General features: G+C 47.0%; 1 protein-coding gene across 2 annotated transcripts in view; it reads right to left on the bottom strand.

Moving 5' to 3' along the window:
- The window catches only part of VASP (vasodilator stimulated phosphoprotein), a 183,422-nt gene that overhangs the window by 65,238 nt on the left and 95,171 nt on the right, over nucleotides 1–23,013 (bottom strand). For both annotated transcript variants that reach the window (XM_030220022.1, XM_030220023.1), the window contains exon 3: nucleotides 8,104–8,272. In XM_030220022.1, coding sequence (XP_030075882.1) covers nucleotides 8,104–8,272 — 169 coding nt within the window. The remainder of the gene's footprint in view (nucleotides 1–8,103; nucleotides 8,273–23,013) is intronic.

The raw sequence follows: 23,013 nt of genomic DNA, 5'->3' as shown, positions 1-23,013 counted from the left end.
GTGGAGACTGTGTGATGGCAGAATTCACTAAGCAAGAAGTGGCGCAGTGATTTCAGTCTTTGAAGGTGTTTCTCAGGGACCAGCAGTCTTCAATCGCAGGGCTCCGAGGGGACATCCAAGAGATCGGGAACTGCATCAAGCAAGCGGAGGAACGCATCGAGGGTCTGGAGGCGACAGTGCAGAGCATTACACAGACTCAGCAGCGGCAGCAGATGAGTCATCAGGAGATCCTTGATAAGATCGAGGACAAGGATCTTAAGAATCGATCATGGAGATGCAATCTCCACTTTAAAGGGATTTGGTAATAAGTCAGGGACTATACTGGCGAGGCATTTGAGGGAAAAGCGGATCTCCCAAACTGTACCCAAGATCTAAGGGGGAGGCGTTTGTGACTGTTTATATTATATGGATTCTGCAATTCAGACAACTTTTTGGATTATTATCAGAAGTTGTATAGTGTGGATGACCAGAGTTCGGGGGGGGGGGGGGGGGGAAGGGGGCGAGAGAGATTCCTAGTTATTTGGATGATATTTGCCTCCTGCGGCTTTCAAAGTGGATAGGACACACTTGGGAAGCTCCTGTTACCTCTTCTGAAATCCTTGGGGGGGGGGGGGGGTGAAAAGTCTTAAGAATGGAAAAGCTCCAGGCCTGAATGGCCTTACAGCCAAATTTTATGTTATTTTATGGCACTATTGGAGGCCTTTTGGGGAGGGTGGGAAATGGGTGTTTGGGGGATAGCCTTTTCCATCTAGCATAGGAAAGGCAGGAATAACAGATCTGTTTAAGCCTCATAAGGATCCAGCGATCTGTGGGTCATATAGACCCATATCTTTGTTGACAGTTGATGCTAAGTTGTTAGCAAAAATTATGGCAGACCACTTGAAGACTGTTTTACCAGATTTAATTCAGGTGGATCAATCTAGTTTTATTCCTCAGTGTCAGATGGCAGATAACATCCACTGTACACTGAACATTATTTGGAGGTCTCAGCAAACTCAGGAAAATTTGGTTCTTGTACCTTTAGATGCAGAGAAGGCCTCTGACCGGGTTCACTGGGACTATCTTTGGGCTATATTGGATAAGATTGGTTTTGGGAATGGATTTTGTACTTGGATTGAGCAATTATATGCGCATCCTACTGCTTGTTAAAGTTAATAGCTATACAGAGACCTTTGATATCAGACAAGGTACAAGACAGGGCTGTCCGTTCTTGCCCATGTTGTTTGCTATCTTTATAGAGCATTTTGTGCAGAGTCTCCGGGATAATGTGGATGTCTTGGGTTTCAGGTGGGGACCCAGAATTATAAGATGGCCTTATTCGTGGATAAAAAGGCAAGATGGCTGCCAACTAACGGACTCAATAACTACAGCTCCGTATACCTTCGCTGTTTCTCCCAAAACCTATTGACTTCTCCTGCTAGTCTCGATTTTGACAGCCTTCCCTGGACCCCGCTGATGCACTGACTGCTCTCCAATTTTCACTAATTTTTCTAACAAGCTTGACAATAACACAACGGGTCTCCCCGTGATACCTGCCTTCTCCTCCCAGCTGATCGCTCTTATAATCCCGTCGCTAGAGTGCAGTTCCGCTCACTGCCGCTGTTGTCGATCAGCTGTTATCCTCCCTGCTGCAGGTTGAACAAGCGGTCTCGTTCGTTGTGGTCGGGGGTGCAGACGTCGTGTTAGAAACAGCACTAAGGCCGCCATTTAACGGTCTCCCACAGAATTCGCCATCTTTTCTCAAAATCTGCTGTCGATACGGAGCGATGTTGCCGCTTTTAGCGGCTCCAGAAGAGGAGTAGCCCCACCTTGATTCTAAGCTGCCTGTTTTGCTTGAAGAAGGAGGAGCCTGTTTCGGCACTGGACGTCTTGCAACTAATCAGCTGTTGCATCTCCCTTCCTCCTGTTTGCCCTAACTGCAGATCTGTGGAGAATGCTCCGGGCTTTATTTAATCTGCCAAGATTAGCCTGTTACATATGGATTCCCCTTCTTCACTAACAAGATTACAATTAGATTAACCAGATTACAATCTCATCTCCTGTCACCTCCTGGCATAATCATGTTCTCGTCCTCCATAACTCAAATTCTCTACCTGTCAGCCCTGTTGCACTCCGTCCTAACTGCTACTGAATCCTCTTATGGCCACATTCCCATCATCACTGGACATAGGAAGCTCTCATCCCGCACACCATCTTGCAACTCGTCACATGCTGATCAACTATCTGTCTCTGTTGCCTCTAAGTCCCATCCTCGCAAGCAATATCATTACTCAACGGTTCCCATTGTGCAAGCGAAACAAGTGCAATTCCAATCTTTACATGTGGGCTATGTAAATGCGAGATCAGTAGTGAGCAACCCTGAAATGATATCTGACTGGATCTCCTCCGACGCTCTAGATATGTTGTTCATCACAGAAACCTGGATAAGAACACCTAAAGACCCCATTGTATTAGATCTCTGCCCTGCAGGCTACAAAATCATCCATTGGGACAGAAAAGACAAGCGAGGGGGCGGGTTAGCGCTCATTTACCGCTCCTACCTCATAGTAGATACAATTTCGGTTTTGACCTCCTCGTTGCTGGAAGTCGCTGCTGTCAATGTTCATCACTCCTCCCTTCATGGCCAGCTGGCCTGTGTGCTGATTTATAGACCACCAATTTCCTGGTCAAGCAGTCAATCTGTGCTTCTGGATTTCATCTCTAATGTCTGCATGAATAACTCGAATACACTTTTCTTGGGCGATCTTAACCTCCATTTGGATAATACCACCTCACCAGATGTATCCCAGTTCCTGGATTTTCTCCACCTTTGTGATCTTGAATGTCCTATCTCTGGTCCAACTCACTGTAAAGGCCATTCACTGGACTTCCTCTCATTTAAATTTTTAGAAGATCGTAACTTTTCTGTTCATGATATTGACTGGCTGGAAACGGCCTGGTCGGATCACTTTAAATTGCAGTTCACCCTGCATTGGCAAACCTCAAGTCCCCTCCGACCTCGTCAGTCTCACCAATATTACACCAGAGGCGTCATCGACCCCAGCTTGTTCTGGAGATCTCTCTACAGTCATGGCTTGGATCTGCAACCATCCTCGCCCAATTATCTCTCCGATTGGGACCACACTTGCAAAACAGTATTGAATACAATTGCACCCCTGCGTCTTAAATCCTCGTACAATCGTAGATTATCACCTTGGTTCTCAACAGAACTGAGAGCTTTGAAATGTGAGGTACGACGTACGGAAAGAACTTGGCGAAAATGCAAAACCGATCTGGCTTGGGAGGCCTGGAAAAGTAGTCATCGCAAGTATAAATATGCTATCCGATCTGCAAAGCGCACCTACTTTTCATCTAAGATGCAGGTGGCAGGCCGGGACATCCGACAGATATACCAGCTACTAAACACCTTTCTAGATACTCGCAAGTTAGAATGCTCCAGTGTTATTCCTCCTTCAGCTATACAACTAGGATCTTACTTCAAGGAGAAAATCCTTACCCTGCGGTCTTCAACCGTCAGCAACCTCTCTGAGGTGGACGACTTCCTGGCATCCCTGGTCGTGCCATTTGGCGCTTGCCCGGCTGACCGCTATTGGATCAAATTCAATCGCCTGTTGCCTGACAAGGTGACTATGGCTTTACGTAAATTCACAAATAAAAGCTGCAGATTAGATGTATGTCCAACCCACCTCCTAAAAGTTGCACCAAAATGTTACATTGAAGAATTGACTTGTTACCTCAATTATATGTTAAACGCAGGTTTTTTCCCGTCAGGCCATGGAAACATCCTTCTCACCCCAATCCCAAAGAATCCTAAGATCAAGCCAGATGTCATCTCCAACTATCGTCCAGTGGCTTCGATACCTCTAGTTATCAAACTGATGGAAAGTCTGGTCAATGTTCAGCTCAACGAGTTTTTGACTAATTTTGATATCCTCCACCATTCGCAATCAGGATTTCGAGTTCATTACAGCACGGAGACAGTCTTGGTCACTCTCTTATCTAACTTTAGACGAGAACTATCGGTTGGACGGAAGATTCTTCTACTACAATTTGACATGTCTAGTGCTTTTGATATGGTGGATCACGAACTCCTGCTCCATCTACTGGATTCTTTCGGTATAGGAGGGCCAGTTTTGCATTGGTTCAAGGGTTTCTTGACCTCAAGGTCCTATCAGGTCATGGTGAACTCCCACACTTCAGAACCGTGGAATGCTTCCTGTGGGGTCCCTCAGGGCTCTCCTCTTTCACCTACCCTGTTCAATATTATGATGATGCCGTTAGCCACAGCACTTGCAAACTTAAACCTCAACCCTTTCATCTATGCGGATGATATTACAGTTTACATCCCTTTTCAATCCTCAATATCAGAAGCTGCCAACCTCATAGATGCATGTTTCACCACCTTAGAACACTGGGCCAAGGTGTTCCGATTCAGGCTCAACAGGGAAAAAACTCACTGTCTCATCCTCTCGTCCACGTACGCTCATATATCTGACACTATGCTTCCAGTTCTGGGCTCGGCCCTCCCGATTGCCAACAGCCTGAGACTTTTAGGAGTACATCTGGACTCACATCTCCAGCTGGTTGATCATGTACATTTGGTCACCAAAAAAATGTTCCAGGCAATGTGGAGGCTTCGGCGCATCAGATACCTCCTTCCAAGAGACTTGTTTCGAACCCTTATCCACTGGCTTGTCCTATCCCATCTGGACTATTGTAGTGGTATTTACGTGGGTTGTCAGGCCTCCTTATTGAAAATGCTCCAAACGGCTCAGAACACTGCGGCGAGGCTCATCCTTAGAGTAAGGCGTTTTGAACATGCCGAACCCCTGCGCTTTAAACTTCATTGGCTGCCTGTACACGAGCGAATTGCTTTTAAGATCTGTTCCCTGACGCATAAAATCATCTATGGGACTGCACCGGAATACATGCTCCCCTTGATTGACCTTCCGCCTAGAAATGCCAACCCTGCTGCTCGGTCCTATCTCTACCTCCATTTTCCGACCTGTAAGGGAGTAAAGTACAAGAAAATCTTTGCCTCGTCCTTCCGTTACTGGAGTCCCAAACACTGGAATTTGTTACCTCATCACCTTAAAACTCAAGAAGACCATGGCCTTTTTAAGAAGTTGTTAAAGACATTCCTCTTTGCTAAGACTTACTCCTCAACTTACAATGTTGATTAATGTATCCTTTGTCCCCTTCCCTATCTAGTTCACTCTGTTAGATGCTTGCATAACCTTTAAGTTTGTACTTTTATTTATCTTACTGTAAGCCACATTGAGCCTGCACGAGTGGGAAAATGTGGGATATAAGCAACAAATAAATAAATAAATAAATAAATAATGTCTTATTGTATGTGGGGCACCCTCTCTCCACATTACCAGTTCTTTTAAGAGAGTTGGGTGCTTTTGAAAAGGTAAGGTGTCTGGCTTTAAAGTCAACTGTGACAAAACGGAGTCGTTAGGTATTACAACTGATGAGGCTGATGAGGTTTATTTCCAAAAAAAATTTTTCTATTTTGCTGGGCTACTCAGGGAATTCATTGTGTGGGATATCCAATTATGGACAGCTTTTTCCTCAGCTAAATCTTGAGACGGATCGCTGGCAGGGGTCTTGGATGTCTTGATGGGGCCATATAGCTGCTATTAAAATTAATGTTCTTCCCCGGTTGTTACTTTTGTTTCAAACTCTGATTACTGAGATACCTCAGGGGGTTTTGGATAAGGCCCAGTGGAGATTGTCTTGATTCGTTTGGGGAGGGGCATGTTCCTAGGTTGTCCGGGTCAGTTCTGTGGTACCCTGTAGTTTTTGAAGATCGTGCTGTACCGATTTTTGACTTGGTATTACTGGGCGACCCAGCTGCGTCAACTTGCAGAGTAGGATACTGGATGCGGAAAGCCTGGAATCATGTTGGAGCAGGTTCATTTTCCCAGTTTTGCTTTGAAACACTTGCTTTGGCATTCGTGCCCTGCGGCTTCTTGGCGGGAGAGGATTAGTAATCCTTTTATGAGGCACTTGATTCTCCTGTAGGGTAAAGTTAGAAGCTGCTATGGTAGCTCCCCTAGGGTTTCCACTTTGGCATCAATACAGTTTGAGCCTACCTTTGGGGCGGGTGGCGGGTTAGGCAGATCTTTTGCTAAATTGGAATCCCAAGACTTGACCTATTTTCATCAGCTCTTAGATGTGGGGGAGATTATTCCCTTTTCTGATCTCTAGGAGTCTTATGTTCCCTCCTCTGATCTTTTTTCTTACTTGCAAGTTAAAAATTTCATGGCCAATCAGGGCTGGTTCCTTGAGGACAAGGAGGACAGGGAATCTCTTGAAAATGTATGGGCATCCTTGAGAAAGGTGAAGGGTCCTATTTATATTTTGTATAAGTTTCTTTGTTGGTCTGAGTTCCTTAAATTTCAAGCTATAAATGGGAACAGGATTTGGATAGGGAACTTAGTAAGTGGAAATGGAAAAGGGTTTTTCTGGAAATTCAGAAATCTTCAATATGTGTTTTGATTTTAAAAAATGCCTTTAATGTGGCTTCTCACTGGTGTTATACACCAGTTAAATTGAAAGCCATATTCCCTGCAACCACAATCAACACCTGCTGGAGATGTTTGTAGGAACGAGGGTCTTTTTACCATATTTGGTGGACATGTGGGTTAATACAGGTTTTTTGCACTTCAGTGACTCAACTCTTGATGAGGGGACAGGGTTGTACATTTCCTTTGGAGCCTCGGGCTTGTTTGCTTGGCCTTTTTAACAAAAAGGGCCTTCGAAGGCAGAGGTGACTTAAACGACTGTGCTTAGCGGCAGTTAAATATGAGACTGCCACACACTGAAAGCAAACAACTGGCTCCACGGTTACACTGATTGCAATTGTTGGCGGAGTTTGAAAAACTGACTGAATGGCATTAGGGGAAATTTGACCCCAGAGGGAAGAATGGACTCAGTTATAAGTTTACCTCACTGCAAGGGGACAGGTTTTGAGGGAGTCTTGGGGAGAGGGGAGTCTTGAGTGGGTGGCCACGTGCTCAATTTCATTAAAACGAGCGTGCCGGACGTGAGGGGAAGAGGGAGCAGGGAAGGCAATTCAGCAGCGCCACAGATCAGTGCTGTACAAAGGCCTCAGCTGGTGGGCCAAGGTATGTGCGGCGGCGGCAGTGCTTCAGCTGGCGGGGATTGGGAACCCCCGCCAGCCAAAGTATGTGCAGCAGCAGCAATGGGTGGGGAGCGGCAGGGCAGTGGTGGGGGTGGGGCGGACCAAATTGTGCCCCTCCACTTTGAGCTCTGACCCCCTCCCATCTCGAGGTCTGGCTACGCCCCTGGAGCTCAGAGGCAGGGAAGAGCCTCTGGCATCAGAGGATAAAGATAACGGATTCCATTTCCCAAAACATATTCAACCCAGATAGTCAAAGCCGGGACCTGTGCAGGCTTCGGCTTTGAATATCCGGTTATTTCTAGGCTGGCTAACACATAGCTGCTTAAGTTGATATTCAGCACTTAAACGGACATGGGCTACTACGTAAAAACAGGACAGACTTTAGTTTATGTGGTCCCATTTATGTGCTAAGCCTGGCTGCTTAAAAGCTGAATATCAGCACTCGAGTGGCCAAGTGTTGACTCCGCCCCTGGAATGCCCCTAACAGACGGTTTTGAGTTAGGTACTAACTATGAATTTCCATGGCATGTAGCTGGTTAAGATCAACAGAAAATTAGCAACTAGCCCTAACCAAGCCATTTAACTGCCCCAGACTGAATTTCCTAAGATTTAAACACATGTACAGTGACAGTGCTACAACAGTCACTGCTGCCCATAGTCGATGTACAATGTAATCACAATATTATTGACATTTACAGTTCCATTTACAGCAGACCTGGGCTCCGGGGCCAGTAAGAGGGGGCAAAAGAAAGAACTTACTCATTTGGAAAGGAGGGATGGGTGGAGCTTGGACCAGGGCAAATCACTAGAAAAAAATGGCACCATGGGCAAGAAATGCTTTCAGCACCAAGCTTTCCCATTTCAGGTTCATGTGCTCACAGACTTACTCAAAATGGTTGCACCCTCCTCCTTCATGCCCACCCCTTGTGATAGCCCCGGGGAGCACTCACCAATCTCCAGCATATCCAGTGCTTGCATCATACTAATGGCAAACTGAGCAGCATCCTCTTTACTGCTGAAGTTCAGACCCCAGACCTGTCGAGCGTCACGCCATTGATGGAAGTTGGGTGTGGCCTGGTTATACTTGAGACCCTTTGGAATGGCACAGTTCATGACAACCTATGAGAGGGCAGAAATCAAGCAGCAGTGACTATGGGAAGCAGGAGCAAGGGGTGACCAGAGGGAAGAATGCAACCAGGCACCATCCCACACCCCTCTGAAACACAATCAAGGATCTTCCCCTGCAATGTGTGGAAGTGCTGCCCACCCAACTTAGGGCCAAATGCACTAAAGTCGTCGTTAGAGCCGTTCCCTACCGAATTCCATAGCGAATTGGTACGGAACGGCTATGCATCAAGGAAAGGGAATGCAAGTGAGCTACTCGTTGTAGCTCACTTGCATTCTCTATTCCATCGTAAAACTGTCGGCCAATCAGCCAGTCAAGCATGCACAGAGCAGCAAAGCGTTATGCTGGCTGCTCTGCACATGCCAAATACGCCTCAAGTGCCAAGTAAGCGATATGGGTCCAGTCCCAGCTCTCACTTCTCATGAGGACACAATCTTAGGAAAGCAAACAGTCTAGCAAATGTCCAAAAGCCAACGACAGAAAGCATGCAATTTCTTATTCAGTGCCATTTTGAAAAGCCAATTTCCGTGGATAAAATACTTTTTTTAACCGTGTAAACAGGCTTTTTGAAAACTTCCCATCCTCACTGCAGGTGGAAATATGCACACAGTTTTACAGGTGAATCCTTATACCTGCAGTGTTAAAGCATGTTTTGGTAGAAGGGGAAAAAAGGTGTAAGACTGTATACAGATTTGAAAGTGCCCTTTTTTCTATAGGTATTTCCCTGCAGAAACTGCAGGTGCAAAATACCTCACTTACGTCGTATCTGCCAAAACAATCAAAGCAAACTTACATATGTGATTTTCCTTTGATTATTGGTGTCTGACAATTGTGGGCAGTTTGTTCACTTCACTGTCTCATTCTTCCACCTCCCATGATCCAGAACCAACTGCCCAAAACTCTTCATTTGGAACCGTTATGGACTAGGTTCAAGTCTACTCTGAAGGCTTGGTTTTATACTAAAGGCTTTTCTTAACCTCAGTTTCAGGGATTCCTATTTTGGTATTTTTCTCTCCCTCCCTCATGTTGGCTGATATTTATTTTTGGTTTACGTATCTATTCATCCCCTTTTCTCTGCAATACTTGGTCTTGACTGCTGTCATAGTAGATGATGACGGCAGAAAAAGACCTGCACGGCCCAAACAGTCTGCCCAACAAGATAAACTCTTATGTGCTACTTTTTGTGTATACCTTACCTTGATTTGTACCTGTCATTTTCAGGGCACAGACCGTAGAAGTCTGCCCAGCACTAGCCCTGCTTCCCAACTACCAGCCCCGCCTCCCACCACTGGCTCTGCCACCCAATCTCGGCTAAGCTTCTGAGGATCCATTCCTTCCGAACAGGATTCCTTTATGTTTATCCCAAGCATGTTTGAATTCCGTTACCGTTTTCATCTCCACCACCCCGCAGGAGGGCATTCCAAGCATCTACCACTCTCTCCGTAAAAAAATACTTCCTGACATTTTTCTTGAGTCTGCCCCCCTTCAATCTCATTTCATGTCCTCTAGTTCTACCATCTTCCCATCTCCGGAAAAGGTTCGTTTGCAGACTAATTCCTTTCAAATATTTGAACGTCTGTATCATATCACCCCTGTTTCTCCTTTCCTCCAGGGTATACATGTTCAGGTCAGCAAGTCTCTCCTCATATGTCTTGTAACGAAAATCCCATACCATTCGCGAAGCTTTTCTTTGCACCACTTCAATTCTTTTTACATCCTTAGCAAGAGACGGCCTCCAAAACGGAACACAATATTCCAGGTGGGGCCTCACCAACGACTTAAACAGGGGCATCAATACCTCCTTTTTCTGCTGGTCACACCTCTCTCTATACAACCTAGCAACCTTCTAGCTACGGCCACTGCCTTGTCACACTGTTTCGTCGCCTTCAGATCCTCAGATATTATCACCCCAAGATCCCGCTCCCCGTCCGTACATATCAGACTCCCACCGCCTAACACATACGTCTCTCATGGATTTCAACTCCCTAAGTGCATTTCTTCACATTGAATTTTAATTTCCAAACCTTAGACCATTCTTCTAGCTTCCGCAGATCCTTTTTCATGTTTTCCACTCCCTCCCGGGTGTCCACTCTGTTACAAACCTTAGTATCATCCGCAAATAGGCAAACTTTACCGTCTAACCCTTCGGCAATGTCACTCACAAATATATTGAACAGGATCGGCCCCAGTACCGATCCCTGAGGCACTCCACTACTCACCTTTCCCTCATCCGAGCAAATTCCATTAACCACCACCCTCTGGCGTCTGTCCGTCAACCAGTTCCTAATCCAGTTCACCACTTCGGGTCCTATCTTCAGCCTGTCCAGTTTATTTAAGAGCCTCTTGTGGGGAACCGTGTCAAAAGCTTTGCTGAAATCTAAGTAGATTACATCTATAGCACGTCCATGATTCAATTCTCCGGTCACCCAGTCAAAGAATTCAATGAGATTCGTTTGGCACGATTTCCCTTTGGTAAAACCATGTTGTCTCGGATCTTGCAACTTATTGGCTTCCAGGAAATTCACTATCCTTTCCTTCAGCATCGCTCCCGTTACTTTTCCAATAACCGAAGTGAGGCTTACCGGCCTGTAGTTTCCAGCTTCTTCCCTATCACCACTTTTGTGAAGAGGAACCACATCCGCCTTTCTCCAATCCCTCGGAACCTCTCCCATCTCCAAGGATTTATTAAACAAATCTTTAAGAGGACCCGCCAGAACCTCTCTGAGCTCCCTCAATATCCTGGGGTGGATCCCGTCCGGTCCCATGGCTTTGTCAACCTTCAGATTTTCAAGTTGTTCATACACACACTCTTCCGTGAACGGTTCTATATCCACTCCATTCTCAAATGTACTTTTGCCAGTCCATCCCCAGGATTTTCTTCTGTGAAAACAGAACAAAAGCATCTATTTAGCAAATCTGCTTTTTCTTCATCTTTATCTACATAGTGGTTCACAGTATCTTTTAGTCTCACAATTCCCTTTTTAGTCATTCTCCTTTCACTAATATACCTGAAGAAATTTTTGTCACCCCTCCTTACATTTCTAGCCATTTGTTCTTCCGCTTTCGCCAGTCGTATCTCTCTCTAGGCTTCTTTCTGTTTCATCCGGTATTCCTCCCCGTGTTCCTCTTCTTGAGTTTTTCTATATTTCAGAAACGCCAACTCTTTAGCCTTTATTTTCTCAGCCACTTGCTTGGAGAACCATATCGGTTTCCTTTTTCTCTTGCTTTTATGTACTCTCCTTACATAAAGGTTTGTGGCCCTATTTATAGCTTCTTTCAGCTTGGACCACTATCCTTCCACTTCTCGTACGTCCTCCCAGCCCATCAGTTCCTTCCTCAGGTATTCCCCCATTTTACTAAAATCAGCACGCTTGAAATCCAGGACTTTGAGTTTTGAGTGGCCGCCCTCCACTTCAGCTGTCCTGTTGTTGTTTATTTTTACGTCTTTTTATGTGTTACATCTGCTTTGGTTTGATGTGTACACCACCATGATAGTTTTTGAATGGCGGTATACAAAAGGACCCAAAAAGAGCATGAAATATGCAGCTTGCTAACAGAATGGCTAAACCCAGACTGTGAGGACCTATGAAAAATCTCACAATTTAATCACACAAGGCTTCAAAACTCAAAGAGTGTCAGTCTATCCCCAAAGGGGTTAAGAACATAAGAACATTAAGTGTTGCCATACTGGAACAGACCGAAGGTCCATCAAGCCCAGCATCCTGTTTCCAACAGTGGTCAATCCAGGTTACAAGTACCTGGCAAGATCCCAAAACAATACAATACATTTTATACTGCCTATCCTAGAAATAAGCAGTGGATTTTCCACAAGTCCATCTTAATAATATGCTTATGGACTTTTCTTTTAGGAAGTTATGCAAACCTTTTTTAAACTCCACTAACTGCTTTTACCACATTCTCTGGCAACTAATTCCAGAGTTTAATTACACAGTGAGTGAAGAAATGTTTTCTACGATTTGTTTTAAATTTACTACTTTGTAGCTTCATTGCGTACCCCCTAGTCCTAGTATTTTTTTTGGGGAAAAAAAAAAAAGAGTAAACAAGCGATTCATGTCTACCCGTTCCACTCCACTCATTATTTTTATAGACCTCTATTATATCTCCTCTCAGCCGTCTTTTCTCGAAACTGAAGAGCCCTAGCCACTTTAGCCTTTCCTCATAGGGAAGTCGTCCCATCCCCTTCATCATTTTCATCACCCTTCTCTGTACGTTTTCTAATTCCACTATATCTTTTTTGAGATGCAGTGACCAGAATGGCACACAATTTTCGAGGTGTGGTCGCACTATGGAGTGATACAGACGCATTATAATGTCATTTTTGTTTTCCATTCCTTTCCTAATAATACCTAACGTTCTATTTGCTTTCTTAGGCAGCACTGCAGACAGAGCAAAGAGGTTCAATGTATCATCAATGATGAAACCTAGATCCCTTTCCTGTTCAGTGACTCCTAATGTTGAACCTAGCATCCCGTAGCTATAGTTCAGATTCCTCTTTCCCACAAGCATCACTTTGCACTTGCTCACATTAAACATCATCTGCCACTTGGATACCCAGTCTCGTAAGGTCCTTTTGTAATTTTTCACAATCCTGCGATATAACAACTCAAATTTAATTACCTCACTAGTTACGCCCATCTCTAGATCATTTATAAATGTGTTATAACGCAGTGGTCCCAGGACAGACCCCCGGGAAACCTCACTATCTACCCCTTCTCCATTGAGAATAATGATGATTTAATCCTACTCTCTGTTTTCTATCTTTTAACCAGTTTTTAATCCACAATAGAACATTATCTCCTATCCCATGACTCTCTAATTTTCTCTGGAGTCTTTCATAATGTATTTTGTCAAACGCCTTTTGAAAATCCAGATACACAATATCTGGCTCACCTTTATCCACATGTTTGTTCACCCTTCAAAAAAATGTAGTAGATTGGTGAGGCCGTCAGCAGCGGTAAAATGTGTGCAGGCTCGGAAACAGGAAATGGGGTCAGGACCAGAGCTGAGAGAGAGAGAAGGGCCGAGCCTGCACGCCTTTTACCGCTGCTGACAGCCGCTGTAACCCCGACTTAGTAAGTGAAGATGACTTCTAAAATTTGGAGGGAGGGGTACTGGAACTGGAAGGGAGGGAGGGCGGGAGGAAGGGAGGGACGACGACCCTGGAACTGGGAGGGAGGATCCTGGAACTGGGAGGGGGACCTTGAAACTCAGAGAGGGGGGGACCCTGAAACTCGGAGGGAGGGAGGAGGGGGGAACCTGAAACTCGGGAGGGAGGGAGGGGGAGGACGACCCTGGAACTCAGAGGGAGGGAGGGAGGGAGGGAGGGAGGGAGGGGATGATCCTGGAACGGAGGGAGGGAGGAGGAGGGGATGACCCTGGAACTCAGAGTGAGGGAGGAAGGGAGGGGGGAGACCCTGGAACTCTGAGGGAGGGAGGGAGGGAGGGGGGGACAACCCTGGAACTCTGAGGGAGGGAGGGAGGGAGGGGGGGACAACCCTGGAACTCTGAGGGAGGGAGGGAGGTAGGGGCGACCCTGGAACTCGAAGGGAGGGAGGGGGGACGACCCTGGAACTCGAAGGGAGGGAGGGGGGACGACCCTGGAACTCGAAGGGAGGGAGGGGGGATGACCCTGGAACTCGGAGGGAGGGGGGACGACCCTGGAACTCAGAGTGAGGGAGGAATGGAGGGGGGCGACCCTGGAACTCAGAGGGAGGGACAACCCTGGAACTCTGAGGGAGGGAGGGGGGACGACAACCCTGGAACTCTGAGGGAGGGAGGGGGGACGACAACCCTGGAACTCAGAGGGAGGGAGGGAGGTAGGGGGCGACCCTGGAACTCGAAGGGAGGGAGAGGGGGACGACCCTGGAACTCGAAGGGAGGGAGAGGGGGACGACCCTGGAACTCAGAGGGAGGGAGGGAGGTAGGGGGCGACCCTGGAACTCGAAGGGAGGGAGAGGGGGACGACCCTGGAACTCGAAGGGAGGGAGAGGGGGACGACCCTGGAACTCAGAGAGAGAGAGGGAGGGATGACCCTGGAACTCGAAGGGAGGGAGGGGGGACGACCCTGGAACTCGAAGGGAGGGAGGGGGGATGACCCTGGAACTTGGAGGGAGGGGGGACGACCCTGGAACTCAGAGTGAGGGAGGAATGGAGGGGGGCGACCCTGGAACTCAGAGGGAGGGACAACCCTGGAACTCTGAGGGAGGGAGGGGGGGGGACAACCCTGGAACTCAGAGGGAGGGAGGGAGGGAGGGACGACCCTGGAACTCGGAGAGAGAGAGGGAGGGATGACCCTGGAACTCGGAGGGAGGGGGGGACGACCCTGGAACTCGGAGGGAGGGAAGGAGGGAGAGGGGGCCCATGGAACACACTCATTCTCACACACACTCTCTCTCACAGACACACTTGCACCCAGTCTCACTCTCTCTTTCACACACACACACACTCGCACATTCACTCTCTCTCTCTCTCTCTCACACACACTCTCTCAAACATACACACTCCGAGGAAAACCTTGCCAGCGCCCGTTTCATTTGTGTCAGAAACGGGCCTTTTTTAGTAGTCTATAATAAACTTGAAAACCTGATCTATACTGCCAGTATCCCACATATAATAGACATAGATGTCCTTTTATAAAATTATCCTCACACAGAAAAACAGAGAGGGGTTCACACTCTCCACAGCAATCGAACACAACAAAAAAATGGAGTGGAGAGGACCAAATATCAAGAGATCAGTTGCCACACACAAGGGTAAGATGCTCCAGAAAAACCTTTATTAGGACCCAACACGATCCGTGTTTCGGCTATATCAGCCTTCTTCAGGGGTCAATCGATGGATGTTTGATAGTATATCGATTGATGGAGCATTAGATAGTCAACTGATTGAAATCACAAAAACCTTGACAAACACTACGTATAACGCACTGCTGCAAAACTGAACGCAGTTTTAATTTTAAATGAGTTATTTCTACATATATTTGTTTGGTATCTGCTGTTTTAACTGTATGCTGTATAATAAAGGTATTATGTTTTATTTATGGTAATACATAAAATGTTGCTTCTGCTATATGGGAAAATTAGGTTCTTACCATGATAATTTTCTTTCCTTTAGTCATAGCAGATGAAGCCATTACGTATTGGTTATGTCCATCAACCAGCAGGGGGAGATAGAGAGCACTCAACTTTTCACAGTGCCTCATGGCCAGCTAGCTCCACTGCCTCTTCAGTATTTGAAGCTTCCAAAGCAGTATGGCAAACTGCAATGAGAATAACATGAACTTTCCTCACAGCGAACGATGGCCCCTTAACAAGGGCATGAACTCAAAAAAGGAGGGAATGAACTCATCCTCCTGGAGGGAATAAACTCGTCCTCCCAAAACATGAACTGGAGGGAATGAACTCATCCTCCTATAACTGTAACAAGAATCCTGAAGACTGTTTTCCGACTCCCCAAGGAAGGAATATAACTTCAGGAAACAAGAACAGCACCTAAAATCAGAATCACTGCAATACAGATAATCATACAAGGAGGGCTCATGGCTTCATCTGCTATGACTAAAGGAAAGAAAATTATCATAGTAAGAACCTAATGTTCCCTTCCTTGTCATCAAGCAGATGAAGCCATTATGTATGGGATGTAACAAAGCAATCTCTAAATAGGGTGGGAAAAAGCCACACCACACGCTAGCACCTGTACTCCAAAACGCGCATTCCTCCTGGCAGCCACATCCAGCTTGTAATGTCGGGCGAAAGAGAGCTTAGAAGCCCATGTTGCAGCACTGCAAATCTCATGAAGAGATAGTGCTCCAGTTTCCGCCCAGGAAGAGGAAATCGCTCTTGTGGAATGTGCCTTAAAGGCTTCAGGCGGAGCCCGGCCAGACAGCAGATATGCTGAAAAGATAGCTTCTTTGAGCCAACGGGCAATAGTGGCTTTAGACGCTGAAGACCCTCTGTGAGGACCTGCAAACAGCACAAAAAGATGATCAGAGGTCATAGTAACATAGTAACATAGTAGATGACGGCAGAAAAAGACCTGCACGGTCCATCTAGTCTGCCCACGATAAACTCATATGTGTATACCTTACCTTGATTTGTACCTGTATTTTTCAGGGCACAGACCGTATAAGTCTGTCCAGCAGTATTTCCCGCCTCCCAACCACCAGTCCCGCCTCCCATCACCGGCTCTGGCACAGACCCCGTATAAGTCTGCCCTCCCCTATCCTCGCCTCTCAACCACCAACCCCTCTTCCCCCCGCCACCCAATTTCAGCTAAGCTTCTGTGGAACCATTCCTTCTGCACAGGATTCCTTTATGCCTATACCATGCATGTTTGAATTCCGTTACCATTTTCATGTCCACCACCTCCCGCGGGAGGGCATTCCAAGCGTTCACCACCCTCTCCGTGAAGAAATACTTCCTGACATCTTTCCTGAGTCTGCCCCCCTTCAATCTCATTTCATGTCCTCTCGTTCTACCGCCTTCCCATCTCCGGAAAAGATTTGTTTGCGGATTAATACCTTTCAAATATTTGAACGTCTGTATCATATCACCCCTGTTCCTCCTTTCCTCCAGAGTATACATGTTCAGGTCAGCAAGTCTCTCTTCATACGTCTTGGAACGCAACTCCCATACCATCCTCGTAGCTTTTCTTTGTACCGCTTCCATTTTTTTAACATCCTTCGCAAGGTGCGGCCTCCAAAACTGAACACAATACTCCAGGTGGGGCCTCACCAACGTCTTATACAGGGGCATTAAAACCTCCTTTCTTCTGCTGGTCACACCTCTCTCTATACAGCCTAGCAACCTTCTCGCTACGGCCACCGCCTTGTCGCACTGTTTCATCGCCTTCAGGTCCTCAGATACTATCACCCCAAGATCCCTCTCCCCGTCCGTGCCTATCAGACTCTCCCCGCCTAACACATACGTCTCCCTTGGATTTCTACTCCTTAAGTGCATCACTTTGCATTTCTTCGCATTGAATTTTAATTGCCAAACGTTAGACCATTCTTCCAGCTTCTTCAGATCTTTTTTCCTGTTTTCCACTCCCTCCGGGGTGTCCACTCTGTTGCAAATCTTGGTGTCATCCGCAAAAAGGCAACCTTTACCTTGTAACCCTTCGGCAATGTCACTCACAAATATATTGAACAGAATGGGCCCCAGCACCGATCCCTGAGGCACTCCACTACTCACCTTTTCCCTCCTCCGAGCGAACTCCATTTACCACCACCCTCTGGCGTCTGCCCGTCAACCAGTTCCTAATCCAGTTCACCACTTCGGGTCCTATCTTCAACCCTTCTAGTTTATTCAAGAGCCTCCTGTGGGGAACCGTGTCAAAAGCCTTGCTGAAATCTAAGTAGATGACGTCCATAGCACGTCCATGATTCAATTCTCCGGTCACCCAGTCAAAGAACTCAATGAGATTCGTTTGGCACGATTTCCCTTTGGTGAAACCATGTTGTTTCGGATCTTGCAACTTATTGGCTTCCAGGAAATTCACTATCCTTTCCTTCAGCATGGCTTCCATTACTTTTCCAATAACCGAAGTGAGGCTTACCGGCCTGTAGTTTCCAGCTTCTTCCCTATCACCACTTTTGTGAAGAGGGACCACCTCCGCCGTTTTCCAATCCCTCGGAACCTCTCCCATCTCCAAGGATTTATTAAACAAATCTTTGAGAGGACCCGCCAGAACCTCTCTGAGCTCCCTCAGTATTCTGGGGTGGATCCCGTCCGGACCCATGGCTTTGTCCACCTTTAGCTTTCCAAGTTGTTCATATACACTCTCTTCCGTGAACGGTGCTCTATCCAATTCATTCTCAGGTGTACTTTTGCCAGTCCCTCTCGGTCCTTCCCCAGGATTTTCTTCAGTGAAAACAGAACAAAAGTATCTATTTAGCAAATTGGCTTTTTCCTCATCATTTTCTACATAGCGTTTTGCTGTATCTTTTAGTCTCACAATCTCCTTTTTAGTCATTCTCCTTTCACTAATATACCTGAAGAAGTTTTTGTCTCCCCTCTGTACATTTCTAGCCATTTGTTCTTCCGCTTGCGCCTTTGCCAGATGTACCTCTCTCTTGGCTTCTTTCAGTTTCATCCGGTATTCCTCCCCATGTTCCTCTACTTGAGTTTTTTTGTATTTCTGGAACGCTAACCCTTTAGCCTTTATTTTCTCAGCCACTTGCTTTGAAAACCATATCGGTTTCCTTTTTCTCTTGCTTTTATTTACTCTCCTTACATAAAGGTCTGTGGCCCTGTTTATTACTTCTTTCAGCTTGGACCACTGTCCTTCCACATGTTGTGCGTTCTCGCAGCCCATCAGCTCCTTCCTCAGGTATTCCCCCATTTTGTTAAAGTCAGTTCGCTTGAAGTCCAGGACTTTGAGTTTAGAGTGACCGCTAATCACATGAGCCGTTATATCAAAACAAACCGTTTGATGGTCACTGCTTCCCAGGTGCGCAGCCACTCGGACATTTGACACACTATCTCCATTCGTGAGCACCAGATCCAGCGTCGCTTCCTCCCTTGTGGGTTCCGTCACCATTTGTCTGAGCAGAGCACTTTGGAAAGCATCCACAATCTCTCTACTTCTTTCTGATTTCGCAGAAGGAACCTTCCAATCTACATCCGGCAGATTAAAATCTCCCAACAACAGCACCTCTCTTTTCTTCCCCAACTTTTGAATATCAGCGATCAGATCTTTATCCAGTTCCTCCAACTGTGTCGGGGGTCTGTAGACAACACCAACGTGGACCAAGGTTCTTACCTCTCTTGTTAAGGTGATCCATATCGCTTCTTCCTTTCCCCACTTCCCTGTCATTTCAGTTGCTGCGATATCATTTCTCACATACAGAGCTACTCCTCCACCTTTACGTCCCTCTCTATCCTTCCTAAAAAGATTATAGCCTGGTATGTTTACATCCCATTCATGGGAACCATTGAGCCATGTCTCTGTGACTGCAACTATGTCCAAGTCAGTCTCCAACATCAGGGCTTGAAGGTCATGAATTTTATTGCTTAGACTGTGAGCATTTGTGGTCATTGCTTTCCAACTACATTTCCTAGTATGTGTTTTGGGTTTAGTGATTTGTGAGTGTCTTTTCTCTTTGGGTACCTTCTCCTCTTTTTGTTCCCTCTTCCTTGCTTTTTCTTTTGCTTCAATTTTAGTTTCAGGAACATCACAGTGCTGTAGTGGAGCAAAAGAATTTTGTAGTGGCAACACTTGTGTGGGCGGATGCTTCTGTGTCACATGACGAATTCTGCCTGAGCCTACTGTGAACCATCTGTTCCTTTGTGGTTTTATTCTCTGAGGCAGTGGTGAGAAGTTATGATTCTGCACAGTCCTATAAGTTGCTTTAATTGCATCTAATTCTTGCATTACTTTATAGAGCTCTTGTTTTAAAGTAGATAGCTGAAGACAGATAGGACAAGCTTTAAGTTTCCAGATGATTGGCCTTGAAACTAAAGCAGCACAATTATTGCAGAGAATAAAAGTCATCCTGATTGGTTGAAATGGGTATGAACAGGTGTACTATGTTGGAGTATCAGCCTGCAAGACTGCCTGTGTATGACTGTGGAGTAAAGTTAATGAGGTTTGGTTTGTCTATAAATGAGTGGACAACCCTGGGGTGGGTGGGATTATAAGTCCCAATGGGTCAGCTAAGTGCTGCTATCAAGGGAATTCTTTAGCTGAATGGACCAAAATGGTAGTGTCTGGTCCAGGACTTTACACTTTATTTTACTTTTTAAAACTGCCCTAGATATTAATAACTTTCCTTTTAAATAAATCTAGATATTGCCAATAATTATAGCAGTGTAGCAGCTATGTAAAAATGCCCCTCCCCTCTATCAGAGTTTCGCAGGAACAGAAAGAAAGAAAGAAAGAAAGACAGAAAGAGAGGTTCCCAGTGCTAATTAAATTGATTAAGCAACAAGCCTTAAAAATTTAAGACAATATCAGGTAGGTTTCTCACCTAACGCCAGTCAATTTGAGAAGTATGGGATTTAGGGGTCAGAATAAACCTGTCCTATTTGTAGGAGCTTGGTTCAGTCCCAGCACCTAACACCAGTCAATTTGAGAAGTATGGGATTTAGGGGTCAGAATAAACCTGTCCTTTTTGTAGGAGCTTGGTTCAGTCCCAGCACCTGGAAGTTAGAATTTGAAAGAATTTGTAATTCGCAGATACTGCAACAGAGTCCTGCGCACATCCAAAAGGTGCAACTGCCCAAATGAATCTGGAAACTCCTCCTCAACAAATGAGGGAAGAAAAACAGGCTGGTTTAGGTGAAACGCTGAAACCACCTTAGGCATGAAGGAAGGCACGGTCCGAACCGTGACCCCTGACTCTGACAATTGCAGAAAAGGGTCTCTACAGGACAGCGCCTGGTGCTCTGACACCCGTCTCGCCGAGGTAATGGCCACTAAAAAGACGGCCTTCAGTGTCAAATCTTTCTCTGAAGCACGCCGAAGCGGTTCAAAGGGAGCCCCCTGAAGGGCTTTCAATGCTAACCCCAGGTTCCAAGCTGGACAAGGTGCCCGCACGGGAGGACGGAGCCGAAGCACCCCTCTAAGAAACCGTGATACATCTGGATGAGCAGCTAAGGGCACGCCTTCAACCTTGCCACGCAGGGAGGCCAATGCTGCCACTTGCACCCGCAGGGAATTATAGGCCAAGCCTTTGTGTACACCATCCTGCAAAAAGTCCAGAATCGGCGAGACAGGAGCCCGCAACTGAGAAAGCACTCTTGAAACACACCAGACTTCAAACTGGCGCCAAATCCTGGCATAAGCCACGGAAATGGAGCGCTTACGGGCCTGCAGGAGAGTGGAAATTACCTTATTTGAGTAGCCTTTATCTCTCAATTGCGCCCTCTCAATCGCCATGCCATAAGACCAAAGTGGCAAGCATCCTCCATGGCCACCGGACACTGTGACAACAGGTGCGGAACCAGAGGTAACGGAAAGGGAGCCTCCAACAGCATCTGTCGGAGGTCCGCATACCAAGGCCTCCTGGGCCAATCTGGGGCAATGAGCACCACTTCTCCTGGATGCAGCCGAATCCGCAGGAGCACTCGCCCTATCAAGGGCCAGGGAGGGAAGACATACAGCAAGTCCAGTGGCCAGGGTTGAGCCAAGGCATCCAACCCGGCAGAGCGAGGATCCCTCCCGTCTGCTGAAGAAGCACGGGACTTTGGCATTGGAACTGGTCGCCATAAGATCCATCACTGGCTTGCCCCATTTGGCACATATCTGCAGGAATACATCGTCTGCTAGTTCCCACTCCGCTGGATCGATCTGATGCCTGTTTAGATAGTCAGCTTGCACGTTGTTCTGACCTGCAATGTGAGCTGCTGACAAGAACTGTAGATGCAGCTCGGCCCAGTGGCAAATTTGCTCGGCCTGCGCGGCTAGAGCTCTGCACTGAGTGCCGCCTTGTCAATTTATGTAGGCTACTGCTGTCGTGTTGTCCAACATCACTCGGACAGCCAATCCTTCCAGGGTCACTTGAAAGGCCAGAAGAGCCAGAAACACCGCTTTCAACTCCAGGCGGTTGATAGCCCACTCCGACTCGTCGGGCATCCACAGACCCTGGGCATGCTTCCCCTGGCAATGTGCACCCCAGCCCTTCAGGCTGCCATCTGTCACCACTAGGCACCAATCGGGGACCGCCAGCGGCATTCCCCGCCGCAACATGCTGTCCGAGAGCCACCACTCCATACTGAGGCGGGCCGCAGGGAGCCAAGAAAGTCTGCACTGATAATCCTGAGATACTGGAGACCATCGTTGAAGTAGAGAATACAGCCGTGACCAGGGCATCCACTTTAGGCATTGCAAAGCTCTCGCCCATGGCACCACTTCCAAGGTGGCCATCATCGATCCCAACAGCTGGACAATGTCCCAAGCTCGCGGGCGGGGCATCCTCAAGAGCAGACAGACCTGATTCTGAAGCTTGCACTGCCTTTGCTCGGGAAGAGACACATAGCCCTAGGCTGTGTCGAACCTGGCCCCCAAATATTCTAGAGATTGCAAGGGGGTCAGGTAACTTTTGGCCATATTTACGACCCAGCCTACAGATTGAAGGACTGAAACCACTCTGGCTGTAGCTAGATGACTCTCTTTTTCTGAGTCTGCTCTGATGAACCAGTCGTCTAGGTACGGGCGAACCCGGATACCCTCTCGCCTGAGAAAGGCAGCTACTACCACCATTACCTTGGAGAAGGTTCGGGGAGCTGTGGCGAGGCCAAAAGGCAAGGCCCGAAACTGGAAATGTTTTCCCAACACCGCAAACCGCAGAAACTTCTGGTGCAGGGGCCAAATTGGTATGTGCAAGTAAGTTTCTTTCAGGTCCAGAGACGTGAGAAACTCTCCTGGCTGTACCGCCACAATGACGGAGCGCAGCGTTTCCATGTGAAAATGCTGCACTCTTAAGAACAGGTTTAGCTCTTTTAAGTCCAGGATCGGGCGAAAAGACCCACCTTTTCGTGGCACCACAAAGTAAATGGAGTAGCGGCCTAGACCTCGTTCGGCGGGAGGCACCGGGGTCACAGCCCCTATCTGGCACAGACTGTGCAAAGTCTCCTCTACCGCCGCCCGTTTGGCAGCAGAACCGCATCGGGACTCCACAAACACGTCTCTCACCGGGGCATCGAATTCTATTCGGTATCCGTGTCTGATCAGGTCCAAGACCCACTGATCTGCGGAGATTTTGGCCCACTCC

Source organism: Microcaecilia unicolor, chromosome 11 (assembly GCF_901765095.1).
Source record: "Microcaecilia unicolor chromosome 11, aMicUni1.1, whole genome shotgun sequence".
Classification (NCBI taxonomy): Eukaryota; Metazoa; Chordata; class Amphibia; order Gymnophiona; family Siphonopidae; genus Microcaecilia; species Microcaecilia unicolor.
The sequence above is the reverse complement of the archived record's forward strand: the minus strand, read 5'-3'. Positions and strand labels throughout refer to the sequence as shown.